The sequence below is a fragment of the Phasianus colchicus genome, chromosome 6 (assembly GCF_987193195.1).
Source record: "Phasianus colchicus chromosome 6, bPhaCol1.hap1.1, whole genome shotgun sequence".
In the NCBI taxonomy this organism is placed as follows: domain Eukaryota; kingdom Metazoa; phylum Chordata; class Aves; order Galliformes; family Phasianidae; genus Phasianus; species Phasianus colchicus.
In genome coordinates, this window is record NC_143441.1 from 37,275,279 (window position 1) to 37,301,362 (window position 26,084).

A 26,084-nucleotide genomic window follows, 5' to 3' on the forward strand; every position below is an offset into this window, starting at 1 on the left:
CTCTCAGGCTACTAATTTTTTTTTTTTTTTTTTTAATATATATATACTTTCCAGGAACTTGGAAGCGTATACAGTGTTCTGGCTGCCATTCTAAATGTGGGTAACATTGAATTTTCTGCAGTGGTATCTGAACACATGATTGACAAGAGCAACATTTCCAATCCTGTAGCCCTTGAAAATTGTGAGTTCTTTCTTTGAATTTGTTTTCCTTTTAGCGTTTCAGTAGCAAATGTCTTTCATTGCGAAAAGTTATCAATGAGGGCTGTATTCACATGGAAATTTTGCAAGTAGAATTAAATGTTGGAATTAGATTAATTCCAGGTTCACCTGAATTCAAATGTAAAAAGAAAAAAAAACATTTTATGTGACTAACTAGTCTGCTGGCATTCAGGAAACATGACTACCATTGCAGGTGCTTGAAAAGAAAATCATTGGAATTTTTCCAAGGTTATTTGAGCATTTGATGGAGAACCTCATTAACATTTTGAACATTTTTTTCAGTTTATTTCATAGATCCTCATTATTTGTTCTGTGCATGTATATGTTGAACTGCATCTAACTCATCATTTGGAAGGGTTACCTTACACTTCTGGTTGTAAGTAGCTGGAGGAGGGGAGGAGCAATGATTCTCAAGGAAGTTGCTACTCTTTCTCAGTAATTACAGCTGAGGAGTCTATGAACTCTTCATGCTATCTTACACATTTTCCTGTCATAGAAAAATGTCGTGCAACTGGGAAAGAAGCAAAAGGGGACAGCTGCAGGTAGCTGGGATGGAATATAACAGGGGGATATTCACGCCTCACAACTTTCATGCTCCCAAAAGTCACCTAGATACCCTAGCATTTCTCCATAGACAGTTTGGAGAAGCCGCCTCCTTGATGGAACAGTTTAGAGCATCTAAATGCCCGTGCTTTGAATTGCTGATTGCTGTTAAAGTGGAGAGGTTTAGATTTTATGTTGAGGGACATTTTTTCACTGACAGGGTGGTGAAGTGCTGAAACAGGCAGCCCAGAGAAGTTGTAGATGCCCTAATCCTGGAGGTATTCAAGGCCAGGCTGGATGGGATCCTGGGCAGCCTGATTCAGTGGCTGAAAACCCTACTCAGGGCAGGGGGGTTTGAACTAGATGGTCTTGGAGGTCCCTTCCGACCCAAGCCATTCTATGATTCTGTAATACAGTGAAAGGCAGAAAGGCTTATGACTAAAATAGGTACCGACCATCAGTTTGTATGAACGCCCCTACTTGCAGGTTTAACTTAAGACTTTGATTGGGCCACTGTTTGATAGTATGTTATACTTGCAGCCTTGATGACAAAAGTGTGTGTTTTTTTCTTCAGAAGTCTGCCTCTGAGCTGTGACCTTACCTTCCAGGTGCATCCTTGCTGTGTATTCAGGCAGATGAGCTGCAAGAGGCCCTCACCTCTCACTGTGTAGTGACTCGAGGAGAAACAATTATTCGTCCCAATACTGTGGAAAAAGCCACTGATGTCAGAGATGCGATGGCCAAAGCTCTCTATGGGCGCCTGTTCAGCTGGATAGTCAATCGCATCAACACTCTTCTCAAACCTGACAAACATTTAAGGTAAAATGTACTTTTCCAGAATAAAGAAAGATCTTCTATGGAAGGAGTGTGGTCTACGTTGAAGTATTTAGTGTTCTCATGTTAAATGATGTTTTTTATACTATTTATGTTATGCATTGGCAATACAGAAGATACAGATAGCACAGCATCTGATGTTTTTCTGTTTAACCTTTACTCATTTGTAGATTATGTGTAATTATTGAAATTATTATTTTTTCCTTTATACTGTTGACTACATGGGTCAAATTCTGCTCTTATGTGCACCCTTATATTGCAGTTCCTTATTTGCGGTTATTGCTTTTATATGCACACAAATATCTATACATCAAGGTAGTTTCCAAAGCCAATTACTGAGGTTAATGCCCGCCTTGTCCTTAAAGGGTGACGTTTTAAACACACAGATGAGAAAGATCCTGGGAATGAGGTTTTAATGCATTTTGCTAATTAATTAAAGAAGAAATAACGCAGCCTGCATTGTAGATCCTGTAGATCAGGGCTCTCTCTGGCTGGGAATATCATGACGAAGCATGAACTTGAAACAGAATGTCAATAACAAATAGCTTTGCAAATCTAAATTTTTCTGGATTGTATATTTTTGAAGCATCAAATGAAAGTCAAGGCTGCAATCCTAAAATCTGTCTAAACTTTCAAAAATTTGGTTACCAGAGGGCAGCAATAAGCAGAACTTTAACCAGTAGATGGTTGAATAAAATGCATGACAGATGAGGCAGCAGTGCTAATGCGTGCCTCTCTTTGAAAATAATCTTTTTCAGATTGAATACTTATCATGCTGATGAGCATGGAGAATGTTTGACCTGAAATTCTTGTTATAAACAAACAAATAACAACAACAAGCTAATAAACTAAAACAAAAGTCTACACTGTTTTTTGTGGTAGTATAATAATAATTTGTATTTATTTCCTCTTTTTTTTTTTTTTTTCCAATTAGCTCTGAAGAGAAAAGATAATTTCCAGACAAAGTAGTCACCAATATAGGTCAAAATCAGCAAATGTCTTTGGTCACAGTCTCATAGAATCACAGTAAATCCCATTTTGAAAGGGAACCACAAGGATCGTTGAGTCCAGCTGCTGGCTCCACTCAGAATCACCCAGTAAAATAGTATTTGTAAATTTGTATTATTTGTCAGAACAGGATATGTGCCTTTAAATTTTTCTTATTGTTTCCTCTTTTAAGTCTTCTCAATGCACTTGTAGGGGCAGGAAACAATAAGAAAGATGCCAGCCTGTAGAAATTGTGTGATTCTCTTTGCAGTGGTACTCAGGGCCAGGCTCAGAGACATTGTGCACAACCTAGAGCCCAGGAGCTGCCTCTGCCCATCAGTTGTGCTGTGCAGTGATGGAGTGCTGGCACAGGGACCGGAGAGGCCATGAGGTTTCCTCCTTGGTGATCTCCAGAGGCTGCATGGACGTGGGCCTGGACACCCTGCTTGGATTGACCTTGCTGGGGCAGGGCTATTACTGAAAACAGAAACTGAATCTGTTTCATTTTATCCAAACTTGGCCTTGCAGATCATACCACAGAGGCTAGCAAGAATGAGAGCCAGAGCCAGCACAGCCCAACTGCCCCAGTGCCAGCTGCACACACAGGCACCACACATGCGTTCACTACAGACACAGCTACCAAAACACTGAGAACAATACACAGCAAGAGCTTTCATTTGGCACTTCTGACTTATTTTGGAAATAGCCACAAAAAGAGATAAGGAATAGCCAGAAGAAAAGTTCCGCGTGTGGTTCTTCCATGAAGAAATACTTCAGATTATGAGATGGACTTCACAAAGATGTTCAAGTGCTCAATACTATAAGTAGTTATTTAGATGCATAGAAGGTCTAGCAATTCTTTCTTCAGACTTTCCTGTTAAAATAAGCAGTTTTAAGCGTTGTGAATATGTAATAAGAAGAAATAATATCTAGTGTCTTCAATTCCAAAGAACAGTTGAATAAGGCCTGTTTGCTTAAAAAAGGAACAAAAAGAACCTCATGTTGTTTCTGTACCACCAGCTTTTTGCAGTAGATTATTAACTAGCACATATTAATCAAATTTGAAGTCTTCTCTACACTTATAAATTGAATTGGACATTATGTGATTCAGAGTATCTGCTTTGCAGATAGAGATGTCTTTGGATTTATATACATTTATTGTATTTCAAATAAAAATTGATTTTTTAAAAAAGAAAAATCTGATTTAGTAATGGCTATTCTGTTCATTTGCTGTACAGATATGGCTCATGATTTGCTTTCACAAAACAATTATGAAGATAGTCACTGTCAAATAATTAATCTTTGCAGTGGAAGTGATGATGGTTTGAACATTGGAATTCTTGATATCTTTGGCTTTGAGAATTTCAAGAAGAATTCTTTTGAACAACTCTGTATCAACATTGCCAATGAACAGATTCAGTTCTACTTCAATCAACATGTCTTTGCCTGGGAACAGGTATGTGTTGAATTTTGTGATTAAGCTTTAATATTGCTGAACATATAGAAGCTTGTTTCAAGGAATGACATTGTTTCTTCTCCATAGGAAATTGTAAATTGCAGATCCTAACGAATGTTTTCTGAATATGTATTATATGAAGCACTGTTGGATTGCTATTTGCAAGTAGAATGCCTACATAAAATACATTAAACTTGAAATGTATAGTATCTAAGCAACATAACACAGTGATGATCATTCTGGTGTAAATGCAGTGTTGTTTTCCTGAGGAATAATGTGACATATGGTTCTACAGTAAAAAAAAATAAATGAGTAGTGAAATAATTATTAAAGTGCAGTGTTCATAATAACTTGCTAATAAGCTTAATGAACACTGAAATTCCATAAACAAAAAAAAAAATGGAAATCTTGATCTTAATTTGTTCTTGTTCAGGAACTAGCTCATCTAAGCTAAATAATGATGGATTTAATCAAAATAATTTTGTGTGAAACAGAGAACAGAAATGGAATTATAAATGTTTATTAAATTGAAGAGAACTAAAAAAACTCAGAAAAAGAGCACCTCAACTTTATAAACCATTTCATGTGACTCATCTTTAAATCATTATTCAGTATTGTTATTTGAAGAAATTACATGGCTGGGGAAAAAATAATGATTTCACTGGAAGTAGATATATTCAGTATGGTCACTGGTTTCTTTTCTGTACCTGAGTCTGAAAACTGATAACAGCTTTGCTTTCCTTGGAAGTGCAACCTGCTAAAAATAGAGCTTCAGAAGTGATGGAAAAGGTATGTTAGGATGTGGTCAAAGATCATAAGCTTTGTTATTCAGGAAGTTCCCCAGTCAGCCTCTCTGAAGATCTTCATTGCCATACAAAGATGCCCTTGTATAAATTACAAAAAGCAATCACCCCCAGCCTTTTAGGAACTAGCACCCTCATTGCCTGAAAAGAATGAATGAATGATGTCATAATGTCTTATATAACATTTACTGGAGTGACATAAGTAGCCCAAAAACCAGTGTGGACACAAAACAGTAGACCAGAATACAATGGATTGTACCACTCCTGTCAAATGATCTAAGAAAAATTGGCCTTACTGCTCCTGTATCGTTTTTTGTTAGTCTTGTTGCATTGATACAGTAAATAAGAGAAGCCTGGGTAGGGTGTAAGGAAGAAATGCCTCTAGTTTTCCTAAGGAAGATTTTTTTTCCCCGTGGGTGACCATAGACTTATAATAACTCCTGACTGTTTCTCCTTTAGTTTTTTGCACCAGCTGATGCTGAAAATTTTCTACAGGAATGACATTGATGGAGACAATTGCACAGTATTGAGAAATCCTTTTTATTGAATGTTTTCTGTAGCATTTAGTGTCACTGTAGTATCCCTAATGTGATTTTATTAGTTTTTAATATTCTTTTCCATTATATCATTATATATGAGAGCTGCTCCAAAAGTAATGCCTCCTTTTTCATTATGTTACCTGTCCTGTCCTTCAAGGTGTTTCTCTCACATATAAGACTCTGCACTGATGTGAGATAATTCTTTGCTAGCTCCATGTTCTGCACATAACTTTGTCCAGGAAGACAGCTTTCCCATTTCTTTCTCACTTGTTATGCTTCCATAAAAAGTAAACAGTGTAATGTGAAATACCTTCAATATTTTGGGAAGTGGTAAATTTATTGCCACTTAGAAGGATACTACCTTTTGCATTTTATAAGTATGCAATGTTTATTTTACATTCGTGTAACAAATTGATCTTCTGCTCTAAGCTGGAAATGTTCATCTTGAATAACTCCCTGGTGTTGCTGTTTAAACCAAAGCATCATCATGCCACATTCTTAGAAAAAAATGACGTTACATTTTTAGTAAGCATGAAAATAATTTCCTAATGCATTTAATAATTCTTTTGTTGGTAAATGAAACCAGACTACACAAGGCAGTAATACTTAGTTTTGATCACAGAAGAGACGCCATAAAATACTGAGATGAGATTGGAGCCCAGGTATAAGTGCAACTCAGTCATTCCTTTTGACATCCCATCTATAGGAGTACTGTCTAGTGGATTATGCTTTAGAATTTCAATGAGCAGCTGATATTTTAAGGAGCCTTCTAGTTTTAAAATACCGTGGGAGATTACAACATCCTGTAGCTGATTCAGCTTATTAATTCAAAGAAGATATATTTAATTACAATTTCATGATGTACATCATGAAAGCTTTTCTCCTTGCTGTTTGTATTGTAATAATATGGTTGAGGACCAGCAATTGCATAAGAAAATGTAATATGGTATCTCTTAATTCCAAGCCATCTGTCATATCGGTGCCTTGAAGGCTTGGTTATCAGCCATCCTCCAGGAGCTCATGGGAAGTGATGAAGTGAACTTGCTCCATATCCTACTGGGCAGAGAGCAGCATTACAGAAGCTGTCAGCACTAACATCCCATTCAGTTTTTAGGATAAAAGTGCTAAACACTGAGGGATCATATACACCAAGTGAATGCTTTGAAGGTCAGGCACTTTGTGTTGGCAGTACAGGGAGGGGGAGAAGATGTTTGCAGAATGCAGGTGGAGCAGAATGGCTATTACAGAGTTCCTTTTCTATCAGCTCTCCTAACCAGCCTCTCTCACAAACATTTTAAGTAGGGAAAAGTTAATCGTTAGATGTGTTGTCTCTGAGATCTTCTTTGAGGATGTCTGAGCATCACCAAAACACTTTTCTGATAGAAAAGTATCCAAAGTAATATCTTCCACAGTATCTTCCCTTTTCCCTCTTGGTGAAAGCAGTCTTGGTAACCCTGAGCAGTAACAGCTGGTTTCATGGGCGTAACAGCTGTGTGTCAGTAAAGCTATAGCCCTTGGTTAAGCTGCCCCTACCCTGGTGTAATCTTTGGGAGATAACACAGAGTCATTCCCTTCCTGCCACTAGCAACTACATGTATATGATTAACTTCATGCCTATATCAGTGATACTCCTTACACCTTCACATGGGTGAATAGACCCTGCCATAACCTATCCATGGAGTCAAGAGTGTCCTGAGAAATTAAATCAAACTGGATAGTAGAAAAGTTTAGTTGTATATTGTCTTCTCTTTCAAATGGATCAGCAGATATATTTATTTTGGTCAGTATTGGTCATGTCAGCCTTTCAGTACCTAAAGGGAGCCTACAAACAGCAGGGGAATCAACTCTTTGAAAGGGTAGATAACAGCAGGACGAGGGGAAATGGTTTTAAGTTGAGGGAGGGGAGATTTAGGTTGAATGTCAGGGGAAGTTCTTTACAGAGAGAGTGGTGAGGTGCTGGAACAGCCTGCCCAGAGAGGTTGTGGATGCCCCGTCCCTGGAAGTGTTCAAGGCCGGGTTGGATGGGGCCCTGGGCAGCCTGGTCTAGTATTAAATGTGGAGGTTGGTGGCCCTGCATGTGGCAGGGGGGTTGGAGATTCTTGAGGTCCCTTCCAACCCTAACCATTCTGTGATTTCCAAGACAGTGTTTATGATATTATTTTTTTTTTTTGTCACTTTGCAGTTTCTCTCTTGCTTAGAGGTATGAATTCTAATAATGTGTGCTTTTCTGTTGTATATGGCAGTTAATTGTTATTTGAAATCCTTGCTGTGTTGCTTTCTTCACTCACTGCTGACTGTCATTCAGACTCAAGTGAATGACACATAAGGAAAGGTTTTGGGGCTAGAGGTCTTTGAACTCATTAATATTAGCCATCATTCATGTTTATGACACTCAATTTACAGTGAATTCAGGGTAGCCCAACTGTGACATTACATCATAAATTAATGCAACACTTCTATAAAGTTATATTATTTTGAAGGGAAATTATTTTTAGAGTAGCTCAAAAGGCTTAATTATGTGTTTCATACTGTATGGAGCAGTCTGCATGGGTCTGAAGGCAGCCATGGTATATATGGGAGCACTGTGCTCCCTTATATACTGCATTATGTAATGCAGACAAAAATAATGGAAGGGTGGCAGTCCCTATAGCTTCTTTCTGTTGGTAAATCGGTGCCTGTCCTCTGCTATGCTGAAGGATTAAAGAAGGTCATTCTTGTATTGGCCAGCTATAATTTAAATAATTTTTGAGAAAAAGTCATTGCAGCACTCTGTGGATACAGCTTTTGTTACCAGGTTATTCTCAGGCTTGTGGAAAGTTAAGGATATCCGTATTCTTCAGCAAAGAAGTAAGAATTGGCTCCTTTATTATTTTTTAATAATTCTTAAAATTTTCTGTCATTTCTTAAAAGGAACCAAAAAAAAAAAGTAGAGGCCAACCTGACACAATTTATTTATGTAATTTTTAGAAAGTGTGTGCACTATGCTTCCCATTGTGAGAGCTTTTCCAGATGTTTGAAGATGGGAAACAAACACTTGAGGCATCTCTTATCTCCAGTCACCTCTGCAAAAATGCCATAGGAATCACTTAAATATCCAAAGGCAAATTAAGATCTGTAGCTTGCAGTGTGACATGTCCCTTCATGTCTTTAGCATCTTAGCATACTCCTCCCATGTAGTTTTAGTTTCCTACAATTGACAGTTCATGAATTATTTTCTGAACTGGTGCCATATAGATAGATATAATGTGCCTTCTGTTCTTTGTTACAGAATGAGTACCTGTATGAAGGTGTCGATGCAAGAGTTATAGAATATGAGGACAACAGGCCACTCTTAGATATGTTCTTACAGAAACCAATGGGCTTATTATCCCTGCTTGATGAAGAAAGTCGATTCCCACAAGCAACAGATCAGACACTTGTAGGTAGGTGTATGGTTTGTTTTGTAATTTTGCAGGATATCTCCCTGTTATGTTTTTGTTTGCTTTGTCTAGTTCAGGGTATATGTGCCAGCAGTTGTTTCCAATGAGTCCATATTCCAGTGTCAAAGTATATTTCAGTGAGGCATGCATACAAGGCTGGATACATCTTTGAAGTTAGATATAGATATAGATAGAAAAAATGTTAGGAGTACAAATTAACCTAAGTTAAGCCAGGTTTTGAATTCTTCCACCTTCAGGATTTTTTTAGTTACGCTGCTTAAAAGATAAAGGTCAAGCTGATTTAAACCTCTAGGTTCATATGCCAAGAACGTTTTATTCAAAGCTGAGTTACATTCAGGATTCCAAAATGTTCTGGAATTTAACATGAACCATATCTGAACAAGAATTTTGGTATTCCTTAAGGGTAAAGGCTGCAAACCTTGCTTTGCTGCCTTTCTGCAAATTATGTTTCCAATTCTGTTTATTCTGGAAATTCAAATTAAAACATCTGAATTTGTTGTGATTCAGATCCTGAATATTTCAGTGCTACTGAGTGCTCACAGTTAATTTCGGTATTTTGGTGAGGTTTCTGAGCAGATTAATGTTTTAATGATTTTTGAATGTGCAGAGTGTCAGATGAAGGTTTTAACCAACACCTGAACACAGAACCTAGTAACAATATCCATAATAAGCATTTATATAAGCTCATTGTTTTTCTAATCTTATATTATATGGTTTCCAATACAGAGCTCCCCAACTTCACCACTCTGTTCATATACTGTTTTGTATATGAAGGTCAAACGCTTTGAAATACAAATGACTTTTTGAGGTGACACGTTTTAAAAAAATGTTACGAAGAAAATAACTGATTCAAGAGTTCCCACATTCTCTATAGAGTGTCTTTTATTACAAGACCATTATACTTCCTTTCTCCTTAAAACATCAGTACATTTTGTGCCACTGTATTGTCTGAGAAGTCAAGAAATATCTTTAGATGGATGCAGATTCAGAAGACAAGTAACTCCAATTATGTGTTTGTTTCCTTCTAGAAAAATTTGAGGATAATTTGAAGTCAAAGTATTTTTGGAGACCCAAAAGAGTAGATTTAACATTTGGGATTTATCATTATGCAGGAAAGGTAAGAGACCTATTGATATTTGTTGGGGATTGTGGAATAGTAGGTCTGGAAGGAAATGACAGAGGTCAGCTGGGTTGGTTCTTAATCTTTTTTTATTCAGGTCTGACATGGAAATATTATACCTCAAAAGTAAAAAATGTATTTTTCTTCACAAAAAAAAAAAAAAGTAAAACAAAAACAATAATGAAAGTGTGTTTTTCAATGTCACCCAGTAAATGAAGTGACTGTATTACAGCAGAACCAAAAAGTCACCATTCTGTAATGCAACTTGGTGTTCCTCTAAATCTTCTGCTATACTTGCTCCCGCTGCTTCAAAATGGGCTTCAGCTCCATTCCTTCTCCCTTTCGGAATCTCCTTCACCCCATCAGCCTTACTACTTAGTTCTGTACTTTCATTAGACAGGTAGCAAAGGCCATGCTTTCTGCTTTATTTGATGAGCATCATCTTGCTCTGCTCTACAAGGTGGCTTGTTGAACATGTCTTTGCAAACTCAGGAGGAGTCACTGATGGGCTAAGGCAAGATGCAGCTGCTCAGCTGAGCCTTGTGGAAGCAGAAGCTCACACTTCCTTTTGAGCTGTTTTCAAGGGTATGGAGTCAGCATTGCTGTCTCACATGGGAAACTTCATTGTGCCTGTGCAGTACAGGAGCAGCTGGTCTGGAAGGAGCACCACACTTCCCATCAGCTGATGGAAGATAGCTTGCCCCTTGTATAACACAGGCAGCTACAAAAGGCCTGTGGTGACACTTCTGAAATTAATCTGCTAAATTATGTGTGCTTACTGAGCATTGCTTATCTCACTGCTGAGGAGTGGGGAGTCAGCTCTGCCTGTGCCATTCCTGATTCCTCCACTGCAGCTGAGGATTCCACCAGCCCTTTCCAGCACTGAAGAACATTTTTTATTAGGAGATTTCTCCTACTATTCTTAAATTTCAATTGCTGTGATTTTATTTCATTTTTTTTAGTCCTGTTCACTGTAAACCTGGAATACAATTTATTTCCTTTTTCTTTCAAAGCCCTTTTTGTAATTTAGGATTGCTAATGGGTTGTTCTGCTGTATTTTGTTTTGAAATTAAACATGCCAGCTTTTGCCACCCTTTGACCTGGTTTTCTTGTGGGTCATTTACAGATAGAATTCTGGAGGTACATATTGAGGTAGATATCCCATGCCTGGATTTGTTTATAGAGATCTCATGTGCAGGTTGTTACTTTGAAATCTTCCTTTGTAGTTAATGCAGGGTTCTCCAGGAAGAGGGTAAGTCCTGGGGCCAGTGCAGCACAGTATGAATGGGACAGAAAGGCTGCACAGTATGGGTAATCCTGTGCAATAGGGCTGAAAGCAAGTTCACTGCTTGTTGTGTATTTAGACCTGTACTAGTATAAAGGATGGCTACGATACAGTTGTCCTACTGCTAAATCCACACTGACTAAAACTAGTATTCCCTGCATGAGGGCATAAGAGTGTCTCCAGTTACTTTGGAGTAATAGATTTGCTTTTAGTAAGCTGCATCATAATGGCTCTCAATATTGAAAAGTTAAAACTGTCTGTCCTCAAAAGAAAGACTGTGAGCAAGAGCAAACCTCATGGCTGAAAAGCTATTAATGTCTCTTGAAATATTACAAGCCACATGCCAGAGTGGTTGAATTTACAATTACTTTTCAAAAGCCCAGAAGATGCATACATGCACTTTTTAAACAGGTTCTGTATAATGCAAGTGGATTCCTGGCCAAAAATAGAGATACTCTGCCAGCTGATATTGTGCTGCTTCTGCGATCGTCTGAAAACAATCTGATACGACAGTTGGTAACGCATCCTCTTACAAAAACAGGTATTGCTATTGTGGTAGTCTTCCTACTGTCCTTCTCTAGCCTTCATGCTGACCACAGCTGGATTTCATATGACCATTTATTGGTGACATTATACACTTTGTGGCTTAACTTTCCAACCCTAGAATCTATACAGAATGGAGCCCCTGCCATCTCAAGCTGCAGGGGAGGGACTGGTCTGGTCAAGTGCGAAGGAAGTGGTAGAGGCTTCTTTCAGGGTCCCCTCTTCAGGTTAGGGGCTCGGGACAGGGAGTGGAGTACATCTCTTGAGTTGAGGACTGAACAAAAAGGATCAGGTAAGTCACTGGCCTTTTTTGGACAGGGCATATGTAAGTTGTCTGTTTTGTCTCAGTGCAATTTTTTTTTGAAAGTAAAACCCAGCTGGGTTCCTAGCCTCTGCTGCAAAGAAAGAAGAGACACGCTGTTTCCCCAGTCTTAGTCTATTATAGTAGTTAACTGTTGAGGTCCTAATAGTGAACTTTTCCTTGGAGAGTTTACAAGGGGTTGTAGGAATATAACTGGCTCTACAGAAATTACTTCTAAATAAAATTGCACCTTAGTTGAACTGTGTTTTCTGTACAGTGTCTTACTTGTCTTTTTTGATCATAGGTAAGTCTTCCTATCCTTACAACCAGAAAATCTAGGTGGCAAGCATCATTTGTGTCTTGTCTTTAGGTTTTACCATGAATTACTAGGTAACTGCTGTTATGTGTTTTATAGGCAGGCAAGGGTTACTTATTATTGTGTTATATTTCTCCCTGTGTGAGGGCACTGATGCTGTATAATAAGTATTTTACAACAGTACTTTCTTGTACCATTGCATAGAAAGCTAAATTGAAAGAGCCTAATGGAAATTTCTCCAAAATGTTATCATAACTTACAGAAGCTAGGGCTTTGGCAAAGCTCCTGTTACTCATGAAGGAAGCTTTGCTGGTGGAATGCAAAATTGAGTCTTGAAAGTCTATTTTAGGTCAGTACTGTTGGGAAAGCACAGAGCACAGTGTCCTTCTCTGAACATTTTAACTTATTTACATCTGCTAAGATGTTAAACTATAATTTCTGTAGAGCCAAGGTCAGGGCCCAAATGGTACCAAGAACTTTTGTAATGTTTTGCAATAATGACTCCGAAGATTATTTTAGTTTTTTTTAAATAGACATCAAATGTTGTACCTTTTGAAACTGACCTAAACAATCCAGCTCTAACCAACTGAAAGTTAGTTTTCCAGTCTAAGTCATTCATATAGAGTCAGTGGAAACACTGAGATATAACCAGAGTCCAACCGATCCTATCCATCTTGAGTGTTTCTCTTAGGATGAGACAAATCTCTTCTGAAGGTCCCTGTCTTCACTGAATGCAGTGGAGATCCAGTAGACACTTCGCTTCCAGATAGCTAATGTTAGATGTGAGTAATCTCTCTTTCCTTTCTACCCAGTGATATTTAGCTAAGCACAGGGGATTTTTGCACTTGATACCATCACATAATCCATGATGCATTAACTGGGCATACCATAGAGTTGCAGCTTTTTATCCAACTTTTATGTAACTTTTTTTCTTCTCTACCTATAGTAGCTGAGCACAGAGAGATTGTCAGTTCTCACAGTGTGTAGTAAAATTTCAGAGGTGTTATATTAATAGCAGAAGCAATGGCAGCATGCAGCACTGGGTGGGATTTATCAACGTAAAGCAACATGGTGTAAAGTCCAATAGTATCTTACTATTTCTTTAGAAGGTCACTGTCTATATAAACCGCTCCCATGAACCTTATCCTTCGAGTCATTATAATAAGGGTAGTTTTTGGCTAAGAATTCCAAGGTTGCAGGCTTAAGACTATGTCTGTGATAATAAACAAAAACAAGGCTAGAGGACAGTAGCCAAAACACTGCCACAAGACTGCCCACTATGATAAGCTGCTACCATGTCACCCTGGGACAGTTTTGATCATTCTAGCATTCTCTTGGAAATACTCAGGCACACTTCACAAGAAAGTACAAATTAGCAATGGTTTCCAGCAAGCTCTGTGGGGAGGTGCAGCTGTATTTTTACTAGTGGAGTAGAAGAGTGGAGAAGAATAGAATTTAGCTGTATAGACTTGAGTCATGCCATGTCATCTGACCTCAGAGCTAGAGAAAGGTGCTAGCATATAATTTTATCTTACATATGTAACCTTAGAACTAGGATAGCAAAATAACCTCCTTAAGGTTAAAGCTCATGGATAATATAAGATATATCTTTTTCACCTTCTGCAGCATTCTCTTTATTTTTTTTTTGCTCTAGTAGGCAATATAAATGCTGAAGGCAGAAAATTCAGTCCTGTTCCGTCTTCATGCAATTTCTTCAGAGCTTGTTCCATCTCGAGGGTGCAAAGAGAAATGACAGCATACACAGAAAAAGTCAACATCTTTTATAATCATATGGTTATACTGAATAAGGTGGTTCAACATATTTTTTAGTTTGGATGAGATCTAAGCATTTTGGTAGGTTGCATTCTTTGATCTTCCCATAGGTAACCTGGCACACAGTAAAAGCAAAACTACAATCAGTTACCAGATGTGGACCCCCCAGAAATCAATCAGTCGTACAAAGGTAAGAAAGCTGATATCATGATTCTTCATTGAATCTGAAGTTAAACTACAAAGGCAATACTGTTATTGGTACTAAAAGTAAGCAAGTAACCCCTTCGATGGTTTTTCTCCCTCTCCTATTTTCTTTTCTGTTTAGCTGGATATCTTTGTGTTGTGCAATTCATATTCCTTCCGTGAGGTAAAAAACTAACATTCCCTTCTGTCTCGCTATAGTTTTAAAAAAGCTTCAGAAAAAAAATAAAAATTAGTAATTTGGTGTGAAGTATGGTCATGTTCCATAGAAAATGACCACAATAGTAGTGGTCCACAATAACAGGTTCTCAGACATTGTGGCAGTTATCTCAGGGTATTTGTGGCAGTTATTTAGATGTTCTGTTCTCAGATTGTGTCCTCTGTGTGTGAATGTTTGTGTATTGTGCAGCAAAGTAATGTATTGTATTGGTGTAACTACTTTGTGCTAGTGATCATACAGTAACTTTTCCAGTTTTTAGTACTTTTTTTTTAAATTGATGTTCTCAAAGAAGTGGTTGGTTGAGGCTTTGGAAAGGGCACTGTAGGCTCAACATAGATAAGAAGTGTTATTTTCTTTCTTCATCTATACAGAATGAATCAGGAGATACTGGACATCATCCAAGAGAGACAACCAGTATGAAAACACAAACAGTCGCTTCTTATTTCAGAGTAAGATATCAGACTTTTTCACCTGTTTTTTTAGAGTAGAATAAGTATTTATTCTTTCATCTTTTGAAATACATCTGTTAACTTAGAGACAACAATGGTCAATTTAGAGTTTGTGACGTGCATATAGGGCACAGCAGTTTGTGCAGTACAAATATCTAAAGGAGACTGTGATGTTCCATCTAATATTACTCAAATACACAGCCATATTTCTGTCATGATGCTTCTCTGTATGAATCATCTTTCATTTGCCTGCTTTTTCCTAAGGGACATAAGAGAAGACTGGTTGTATAGCATTTCCTTAAGATCTTAAGAAGTAAAAGGGCAAAGCTAATTTGGAACAAGAGGTACAGAGGAAGATTTTAATGGTTAAGAGGCTGTTTTGGGTCCATCCTTTTGGCTTCTTCAGCAGTGCTTTTTACTTTCTCTAGCAGTGGCTGTGCTGCTGATTCTGTTATAGAAAATATCTGTGAAGGACATTCTTTCCTCCAAAGTCATGCATGGAGTTGGCTGACTGGAGCACAGCTCTGAAGCTCCAACTCCTCATAACTCCTGTCTCCCAGCAAAAATGTAAAGGTGGCTCTGATAATGTTTATGACCTGTGAGAGTTCGTTTACATCTGAGACAGAGAACAGTAAGAAGCAGGATCTCTTTGTTAGTAAGCACAAATTACACAGCTTTTTGGTCTACCAAGGATTATTCAAGCCAAGGTATCATGGTAGTTCAAAGCTGGATGGTACGTTAATATTCTGGATGGAAAAATGTACTGAATCTGCTTCAAAGCTCATGTCTGTGATTCAGTGCATTACCAACAAATCTAGCAACAGAAGCCACAGATGAGTTGTTATATTTGCACTTTCCTTTTACTGTTTTCTATAGTGGAAATCCCTGCTCAGATCATGCTAGCTAATGCTCTCAAATGAAAACTCAGCTCATCAATGGTTTGCTCTTAAGCAGAAATCCCTGGGTGACTGAGAAAACCATCTGCCTCCTAGGCTGAGTAGAAAAAAGCATATCCATTAGCCTGTCCTATTTGTTTGTGTTCCATTGCCACACTAGTAATAAAGCTAATTAAGCACTTTGCTACATTATACAGCATTTGTCCAGAATGGAGTTGCACATTTTAATAGGAAACATATGGCTGTTGACATCCTACACCAGTTTCATGTGCCTAACCTACTGCTGAACTGCATGACATCCTGTCTGCCTTCTTCTGTGGAGTCAGGTTGAATCTTGAGGAATGACCCTGTTCATTTGTGTCTTAATAAGATCTTCCTACAAGGCAATGTTACGAAATAAAAACCAAGGTCCTTTTTTACAGCCATATTCACCTCAGTTGGCATGAGAAGCTACAAGTAGCACCCTCTCTGCTAGCCTGGCATCCTGGTGAGGTGGGAAAAATGCAACTTTGGATTGATTTTGTGCGTTTTTAGTTTTACCCTTCGCAAAGTTTTGCTCCTGGCAGGGCAGCTGTAGTGTCACCATCAGTCTATACAACAAAGAGGACATGCTATATCAGAGTAGATTAAGCAACCCCTCTTCTGGGGTGACTTTAGTTTCTTCCAGTTTAATTCAGGGATGGTGATATTTACTGGCTTGTTGCTCTTCCACTTCCCATCCTTAAGACTTTCTCTTTGGATAAATAAAAATCTTCAAATAGTTGACAATAGGCTAAAAACAAACAAACAAACAAAAAGAAACAAACACATCTTGCAGTTACCTAACAAGATTCCAAGAAAAGTACAAGGAGAGTTTCTATCATATATTAGACCAGCTGATGTGGCTGGGAAGAGGCTTTCAGGGACACTGCCCTTCCATCAGGTCTAACGGCATTTAACACCTTTAACAGCCACACTGTCACTAACAGCTCAGTCACTGATGCACACAGCAAGCCTGATGCACTTGCCCCAAACACTAATTTGTTCCCTGTCTTCAGCATTAGGCATAAAATGTGCAGTCAAGTACTTGTGCCTTTCAGGAGAATGAGTGGGATGTCTTTAGAAATATTCCTCGTTTAACTCTTCCCTCTTCTGCAGCTGTACATAGAATTCATTTATGCTCTAGCAAACAGTGCTTTGTTTCTGCTAAATGTACAGCTTGATATGAATGTGGCCAACCCAGCCCACCAGCTGCTGTTACATCAGGGAGCTTGTAGGAAAACAGATCAATTTTTAGAACTGCGATTAAAGATAACGCTGCTTCCCAAAACAAAGCAGGAGTTCAGTTATTGGCAGTACCATAAATTATTGCAGTTCTAGTGAGAATGCTCTGGATGGGCTAGGATAGACCCGTGTGAGGTCAGTGTTGCCCTCAATCAGTATATGCTGATCTTTTCGAAGCTGGAATTGTTGGTGGGCCATTTATTTCATCTACTGTTGAAGTTCCCTTTTACTGAAATGTGAATGATGTTTCACATGTTCTTGATCATATGAAATAAAATTTCAGCTACACCTGGAACTACGTGGAAGTTTTATGAGCATCCTGGTGTTAGATATTTTGTTACTTTCTTTCAGTACTCTCTCATGGATTTGTTATCCAAAATGGTGGTTGGCCAGCCTCATTTTGTCCGGTGCATCAAACCGAACAACGACCGGCAGGCAAACAAATTTGATAAAGAAAAAGTGCTGGTTCAGCTGCGTTACACAGGAATTCTGGAGACAGCAAGAATTCGAAGACAGGGTTATTCGCACCGCATACTCTTTGCTAACTTCATAAAACGGTAATTCTGATGTGAATAAGTGTTTTTGCTCTTGCATCATTGCTGCTCAGAGTTTGATGAGCATGACTTTAGCATGGCGTTTAAAAAAATACAGACAAAGATGATTGCAGACTGGATGACAAAATAGATAAATCACAAGATTGGTGAGCCCTTCTGGATTGGTACGGAAAGATTATGCATCTCAGGGTGATTGTTTCAGATTCCCTGTGCATTTGGGTAAAAACTGACTTGCTTATAATATGAAAGTTTTCTTCAGGGATTTGAGGGTTAAGAGTTTAATGCTTCAAATTAGAGTGGAGAATTTGGAGAAGGAGAATCGTCTCCATTTCTCTAGCTTCTGACATACAGCACTGTGCAACATGTGCTTTTGGCAGGGATTGATGGTAATTTGGAACTGTTCATTTAGGGCTGAGAAGTTCATTAAGTGCATAGTTCTGTTTAAAATATAATTTCTAAGTATTGGCCATTTGTTAAGAAGGATAATGAATAATGATAATTTTATATAATTAGATAATTAACTCTCTCTTCTTCCACTGCCTCAAAAAAATGAATTCTGAGTACTTAGCTTGTAGTCCTCATTTGCAAATAAAGACCCTGAATATTTGCGTCAATCAGAACTTAGATTTCTGAAATGGAGAGCAAGACTGGGAAAAAGCAAGCAACAATCACTCAAACAGAAGCACTTAAAAGTAATAGTGCCCTAGAAACAGAGAGCTAGCCATGGAGTGCTGCTGGTGCACAAGGAGAGAGAGGAAGGACAAAGTGATGTTTTAATAGCATAGCTTCTGGAAAAAGCATTGCTGGAACTACTACAGTCTTGGAGGAGTGCAGCGTGGGAAGAAGTAGTCATCACTGCAACAAGATGTGCTGTGGCTTTTAGTTGCTACTTTTTATCAAAAACTTTACTGCCCTGGTAAAGGAAAAAAAATCAGTGACCACAATGAGGAAGCTCACCTAAGATCGTGACCCTGATGGCAGTGAGGCTGTGCAGGTCTCAAACATAGCTGATACAGCATTATGTAAAAAGAGATTTTTAACAGGCATGTATCTCCCTGATTTTTAATTATTATTATTTGAGACTTATAATAGGCCTGGAATGTTGTCAGATTTATTTTGGTTATTAAACCAGTTCATTGTATAGTACAAAAAGAAAGAAAAAAAATGAGTAGGTGTAGGAATCGGTGGTGATAATGCAGGAAAAAGCATTCTCTCCTTTTTTTATTATGCTCTGTGGGAATTGTTACCTTCCATCTAAAGCTGGTAGAATTCATACTTAGCATATGAAGGCTAAATAACTAGGAAAAAAAAAAAAGTAGAATGCAGTGTCAGGAAGCACACATAGTATATTAATATAATTTTTCTGAATTAAAAAAAAAAAAAAACAAGATAAGTACAATTCATTTTGTAATGAGGCATTCTAAAAAGTCCTGGAACATGCAAGAACTCTTCTACCTGCCAGCTGAATTTGTATGGTATGAGTAATTTTCATGCATGAGCATTCCGAGCCATTTTCCCAGTCAGAGTTACTTCCAAGGAAGTAACAAGAGCTGGGATGCACCTCACATAATGTTAGCCTTCTAAAAGGTAGATGGTCTAGATCAAGAATTAAGATATGAAACCTTCATGACATTTATAGCTATGAAGGAGACTAATTTAGACATGAAATCTTCACAAATATTTTTATTTTATCACTGAAATAACTCACAGAGTGCAGCCAGAGCAACAAAGAACTGGCACACAACCCTGCTTGAGCTGCACACTTTTTAAAGCTTCCCAGTGTTGGTATAGAATTAAACATCCCTCCAGGGTATGCAGTATGTCATTCATCTGCTTTTAATTGAATTTCTCAGTACTATGTATAAATCACAGCAGTTTTCTTGGTGTACTCTTCTTTTTTTCAGTGCTATGTTTTCTTTTATAGAACTGTTTTTATTAATGTAAATGAATGGTTTAGATATATTTGCTGTTAATGGAATAAAGAATCATCTATTTGTCTTTAGGTATTATCTCATCTGTTACAAAACAAATGATGATCCTCCAGTCAGCCCAGAAACTTGTGCTGCCATCTTGGAAAAAGCCCACCTTGACAACTGGGTTCTTGGAAAAACTAAAGTAACCTTTCATATTTGACTGTTGTTTTATATATACAGTACATATACCAAAGCAGCATTATTGCAGTATGTCATTGTTAATTTACTAGGCAGTTTGTTTTCTCAATCTCTTTACTCATTTGATTGGAGTTGCTCTTGGTCTCTTCTGGTACTAAAACAAAACCAAAGCAAACAAAAAACATTTTGCAGAACTGTTTCTTAATATCTGGCTGAAATCCTGACCCAGTAATGCATTAAAATTCTGATCAACTGTAATGATGCCATAGTCTACCTTACCAATGTGACCAATGATGCTGCTTGTATTGTATTTCTAAGACTGTGACAGTAAGGATCCGCTCCTTCTTCTTCCTTGGAGCAACCAGACTCACAGTGAGAGGAGAAAAGGTTTTGGCCAGTAGGAGCTGATATCAGCTTCATGCTTGATAAAATCAATTTAATTAATAAGCTATGCCTTAGATTTAAACTTGGAAAGAAGACATTGAAAGTTCCAGATTTGGATCACCTTTGTTGAAGGGGAGTAAGGTAAAATAATATTACAACAAACAAGATTCTTTAACAAAAATGATCTTTTAGGTAATGCAAGTAAAAAGTCTGCTGGCACCAACTTGTAACTTGTAAGCTAAGTGGATTGAGTGAATACCAGGACTGCAAGGGCCAGTTTATGTAAACCATAGTAACTAAAAATACTGCTTGTCTGCTTCCTCTTTTTAAGGTATTTCTCAAATATTATCACGTGGAACAGCTGAATTTAATGCGAAAAGAGACGGTTGATAGGATTATATTGATTCAAGCTTATGTCAGAGGGTGGCTGGGCTCAAGGAGATACAAAAAGATAAAGGAACAAAGGGAACAAAGTGCTATTAAAATACAATCAGGTAATAGCTTTAACACATTTGAAGATTTGCTTAAAGTTAGCACATGTATGCAGTCGATAGATGGCTGTGCTTGCTGGATGTGGATTTTACTGTTTTACTGTTGTTACATTTTACAAAATGTCTGATACTTCATTTCTGCTCTTGTGAAGAAAAATTTCTTTTGAACAGCTTATGACAGTCTTCTTACTGAAGTTGCATTTATCAATATTACCTTTAAAGACAATTTTTTAAATGGAAGGATGTGATTGCATAAATGATATTGTTATTAATAATATTCTAGCATGCTCTGTCAAGGTTGTGTAATATAATAATAAAAACATAATGGATTAAACATCCCAGATAATAAGACCAATTACACTGTTGATGGAGACATCAGCTGAAATTTTTAATACATTTCATACATCATCTTGCTGTACATTCTGATTCTCCTGTGTTTTGTATTCATTTCATTCATAGTAACTTAACTCACCAGAAAATGTAATTTTAATGTAGGTTCATAGTGCTTATGCTTGTTTGTTGTTTTTGGAAAGATAAAGCCTGCAAAATTTTTATAAAAATATTTTAATGGAGGTCTGTAATTCCTTCCAGACTTTTTTTATTTTTAAACCCTTTTGTGTACCTAATGGATTCTTTCTTTTTTTCACATCTCTTTCCAGCTTACAGGGGTTTTGTTGCTCGTAAAGAATACCAGAATGCAAAACATAATCAAAGAATTGAAAAATATATCATTAGACTTCAAGCAAGTAAGAATTGTTTGCTTTCCTGGTTTTTAAAGTTTTACCCAAACAAAATACGTTGGTCCAGATTCTTTGCTCTGACCTATGCACACTACTGACTATGCTCATTTACACTTTCTGAGATATAATTTATCCATCATATAGCTATATGCAAAGGTTGAAACAGATTGATGTATTCCACTACTGGTACCTCAAAGCAGCATAGAGTCATGTTCTACAGCTATGAAGTGGGCTGGCAAAACGCCATAAGCAAGACTTTTCACTCCCAGTCTGATACATCTAATTATTGCAGCTGGTGCTTCTGAAACCCCATATGACATGATCTGCATGTAATGTATGTGTTCATGCTGTTCTGCTAGGAATAGGTTTTGTTACGTATCACTAATAGTTGTTACATTTGAGAAGATGACAACCTGTACTTTCATTCATGTCTGACTTTTTTTTGCTAGGGCTCAGTCTGAGCTAGCCAAATAGTTTCTCTTCAGCAGCAGTTATCACCTTGCACCTAGTTGTATGCTATATGACATCCTTTTTCCCTTCCTATATTTCTTTCTCTCCTGTCCCTGCAGAGACATCCTAAAGCGAGATGTAGTCTAGGCAGCTCTGAAATGAGTGACTGTACAACTAAAGAGGTACAGGTCTGAAAAAAATTGGCTCAAATCTGCAGTGCACCTTCAGTAATTACAAAGGTGGTAACCCCAAATATAAGCTAATGCTGCCAGTAAGCGAGCTATCCTGATCTAAATTATCTCCAGTATTGCTTCATGAGTATGTACCAACATTAGTATTGGTTTTAGTCATTGTCAGATGCATCTGTTAATGGCACTGAGCTGATGTTACCTCTCACAATAATTTTTTCCCATTTATTCTTAAAGCAATACATAACTCCTCTTCTGGTTTGAAAACAGTGTTGAGATAGCTACTGTCTCAAAAGAAAGGTTTCAGCCAACTTCAAAGGTCAGACATTCATAAGTCTAAATAGAGCATACTTGGCTTATGTGGCATGTCCACTGACAGTGTTACTTGATATATTTTAAAATATCTTCTATTGACTTTTTTTTGTATAGAAATAGAATAAAAATTTGCTCAGTAAGTCTGAGAAACTGAGGAAGTATACAAAGTGCTTTATAATTTGCACTTTTCAATAGCCTTGTCAGGTAGCAGTGTGAAACCCAATTGTGCCATTTCCAGTAAGTATTTTGATTCCTTTAACTTATATCGAGTTATCAGAAAGTAATTTATGTCCCTTTCATACAGTGCTTCTTACAATGATCCATGGCTTCTAGAGGAGCCCAAGATAGTCTAAATTGTGAGGAGGGAACGCTAAAGAAAAGAAAAACAAAACCTAGTGTTTTATGAACATGCTATTCTCCTTTTCCATTCTTAAATGAGCCTGACCTTTCCTTGTAGTGCAAAACACTCAGCTGAGCTGGAGTAAGTGCTCCCATTTCCACCAGCTCCTCAGGATGGTTAAATCACCTGAATCCTCTATCACTGCAGTCTTGATGCTGCATTTAGAGGTGGAGTGCAATGGAAACATTTGGATAAAACACTATCTTGTTCTTTTTTTGCCAGGGATTAGCAGATTTGTGCTGAACCCATGAAACTGCAGGCCTGCCCAAATCACAGTGCTGCGGAGAGTGTGGCAGTTTCCATTGGGAAATGATTTGCAAGTTCAGGAATTTTTGAAGCAACACCCCAAGTGGGATACGGTTTCTAAATGTGACACCTCAGTGTAGAACCCTAAAAGTGACTGGATTCCTAAATTCCTCATAATCAGCAGAACCTACATTTTGATTCATTTTTTTCTAAACCACCAAATGCTTTGGTAGAGATTGGAGATGTCTCAGGTTAGCCCTTCTGGCCTCTAGCTTTAATTCATGTGGCATGCCCATTTTTCTCTTCCCAGAAAGCCCCATCTGTCTTGTTCTTTATGCCAGCTCCATGTGGATGCCTTGGGCATCCTGAAGCACTTCAGATGGCACTCAATAGCCATATGCCAGCAAGTGCATCAAGCCTCCAGTGACTAGGCATTGACTTTAATGAGAGCTTGGAGACTAAGCAAAATTGTAAACACATTCATATGCACACCTCACTTTAGTCACCTTCTCCTGGAGTTGAATCCCAGCCCTTAAACTACCAGCTGGCATAATGGTGAGGGTGCCTGCATGTCAGAGACTCTTGCACTTGCACCTCTCACAAAGTACTGAGCAAAAGGATTATGAGTTATGTCTACTCTTACTGCTGAGCTATAACATTTTCAGATTTTTCTCTGATCAAGTGAATGGTTACCTAAGGAATTGAAGTTCCACGTCTGTACCAAAAGAGAGGCTGGTATTCTCTATAGTGCGATAGTCAGGCATTTTGCTGAGAAATGAGGGACCTTGAGTCACATCAATTGCTTGAAGTAGGCAAAGCAGGTACATGAAGCATAGAGCACAGGGTTCTGGAGGCACTTCAGCAGCACTGTTTCTTTCTATGTCTTCCTTTATTTTCTTTAGTCCAGCAAAATATTGAGAAAGACCTTAGTTGTATCTTCACATAGAACAGCTGCAGCTTTCTGAAATCTCAATAATTTTTCTGAAAAAGAGTAATTTCAGCTGAACATAACCAGAATTACCACCCCAGTCTGTGTTTCCCTATTTCTCCCTTTTACTGTTGGTTTAATTCTTGAATACTGTTACCGTGTGTCTGGAATTTTGGGGGTATCCACTGTTTGTTGCCTAAGGTTGTTTATATTACAATTTACTATCAGTTGCCAGAGGATACTTACTCAGGAAGAAGAGAAAAGAATTAACTGAGACAAGGATCAAAGCAGCAACAACAATTCAATCTCACTACAGGGGATATAAGGAGAGGAAGAGCTTCAAAAGGAGGAGGTAGTAATATTTTCTGTCTCTTATGTCACTGTGTCCCTTTTCAGTAACTGCATGTGATGTAGTGAAACAAATTATTCTAGATATATATGTAGTAATGTATATTCACTTAGAGTTATTTTAATGTCCATAGGCAATTTTCTTGTATTTTCACGCCCAGGAGATACTATAATGTTAATACAACCTGTAAGTGAATCTCTTTTTGGAATGGGCTCATTGCAAGAAAATATTCAGAGAAGAGCAAGAAGTAGGCATCTGTGAGGAACTGCTCTCTTCTTAAGTCAATGTCTGATAAGCATAGGAGATGACAAGCAGGAACCTAGATGACTTGCTCACATCAGACAACAGAAAGTAAGGGGAGGTGAATCACATTGTAAACATCCCTGCAACATGGTGGTAGTCCCAGTCTGAAGTGGAGCACTTGGCATCACAGCCTTGCTTTCAGTGACAGCATTTCAGCAACTGTGGTCCAGAGAGGTAGAGAGCAGCTGCAAAGGAGTCCACAGTCTTTCTTGGGAGATAATGGGCAGGAACACTGTGGCCCTAATTCTAGTTATATGCACTGAATTTTCACCATGTTACAATCTATCAAATTGCCATTTGCTACACGATGGTAGTTCAAAAAAGGGAATTGTAAAGCTGTCATTATCTTTCATCTCCTTCAACTGTAATTTTCCCCCCAAACCCTACTCCATTTAGGGAATCTCTTAGAAAGAAAGAAACTGAGAATGCAGCATCCTCTAGTGAAAAGGAGAAGGACAAAGAACTTCAAGAAAATGAGGAATGTACAGCTGGAGTGAAGAGTGCCCTTCCTAAAACAGAAGAAGAAGCAGCTATCGTTGTTCAAAGCAATTACAGGGGCTACAGAGCCCGTAAAAAAATAAAGGAAGAACGCAAAAAAATAGCAGAGGAAGAATTATCTGTTGTGGAATATCTTGAAGCACAGCTGCAGCCAGCTGAAGATGTTACACTGGAAGAAGCAGAGAATGAGGAGACTCAAGGAGAAGGTGATGCTGTTAATGATAATGAGCACACTGGGAATGGTGACATAGGAAATGTACAGGAGCAAAAGGTAATATCTGCTAAAGAAGAGAGAGCTTCTGTGAAGCAGAGGCCTGCAGTAGAGCATTCTGATGAAGGTGAAGAACAGGCATCCTTGAAAGAATCATCCAGCAAAGCTTCTGTCAAAATCACAGCTGAACCTGGTCCCCAGCAGGAGCAAGCTAACCAAGACACACACAGTGCAGATGGGCAAAATCAAGAATCTGCCGTGGTCCAGCCTGAGACCAACAAGGATGTGGAAAGAAACCATCTGAAACAAGAAATGATACCTAGAGGATGTAAAGGAATTGTAAGAAAAGAGTCTCTAAGAGGTTCACGGAAGCAAGTTGAAGCAGAAAAACAAAGTTTAGAGGACAAAGAGAAAGCAGCAGTGGTTATTCAGAGCAATTACCGGGGTTACAAAAGGAGAGGACAACTCAGAAAAGAAGGAAAATTACCTTGCAAAAGTCAAGAGAACACTGCAAAGGAGTCAACAGAAGCAGTACACATTCAAAATAAAGATCTCCAAACAAAAAAAAATAAGGAAAGCACTGTGACAGAGGCTGAGGGCTCTAAGACACAGAAGGGAGGATCTGAAAAAGAGACTTGTGATTTGGCGGCCTTTTCACGGCAGGTAAGAAGCTTATAAATGAAATATATGTAACATGCTGAGCAATGACAGAATGGCAGTCATTTTAC

The 26,084-nt window shown here is 38.1% G+C and overlaps 1 protein-coding gene across 1 annotated transcript in view; it reads left to right on the forward strand.

Moving 5' to 3' along the window:
- Positions 1-26,084, forward strand: part of MYO3A (myosin IIIA) — a 97,859-nt gene that overhangs the window by 58,574 nt on the left and 13,201 nt on the right. The window contains exons 17-31 of the mRNA XM_090142985.1: positions 55-181; positions 1,371-1,581; positions 3,892-4,039; positions 8,650-8,803; positions 9,850-9,938; positions 11,638-11,767; positions 11,891-12,061; positions 14,270-14,349; positions 14,952-15,029; positions 17,540-17,745; positions 19,746-19,857; positions 20,569-20,731; positions 21,388-21,474; positions 24,224-24,347; positions 25,044-26,019. Of these exons, the coding sequence (XP_089999111.1) occupies positions 55-181; positions 1,371-1,581; positions 3,892-4,039; positions 8,650-8,803; positions 9,850-9,938; positions 11,638-11,767; positions 11,891-12,061; positions 14,270-14,349; positions 14,952-15,029; positions 17,540-17,745; positions 19,746-19,857; positions 20,569-20,731; positions 21,388-21,474; positions 24,224-24,347; positions 25,044-26,019 (2,856 nt within the window). The remainder of the gene's footprint in view (positions 1-54; positions 182-1,370; positions 1,582-3,891; positions 4,040-8,649; positions 8,804-9,849; positions 9,939-11,637; positions 11,768-11,890; positions 12,062-14,269; positions 14,350-14,951; positions 15,030-17,539; positions 17,746-19,745; positions 19,858-20,568; positions 20,732-21,387; positions 21,475-24,223; positions 24,348-25,043; positions 26,020-26,084) is intronic.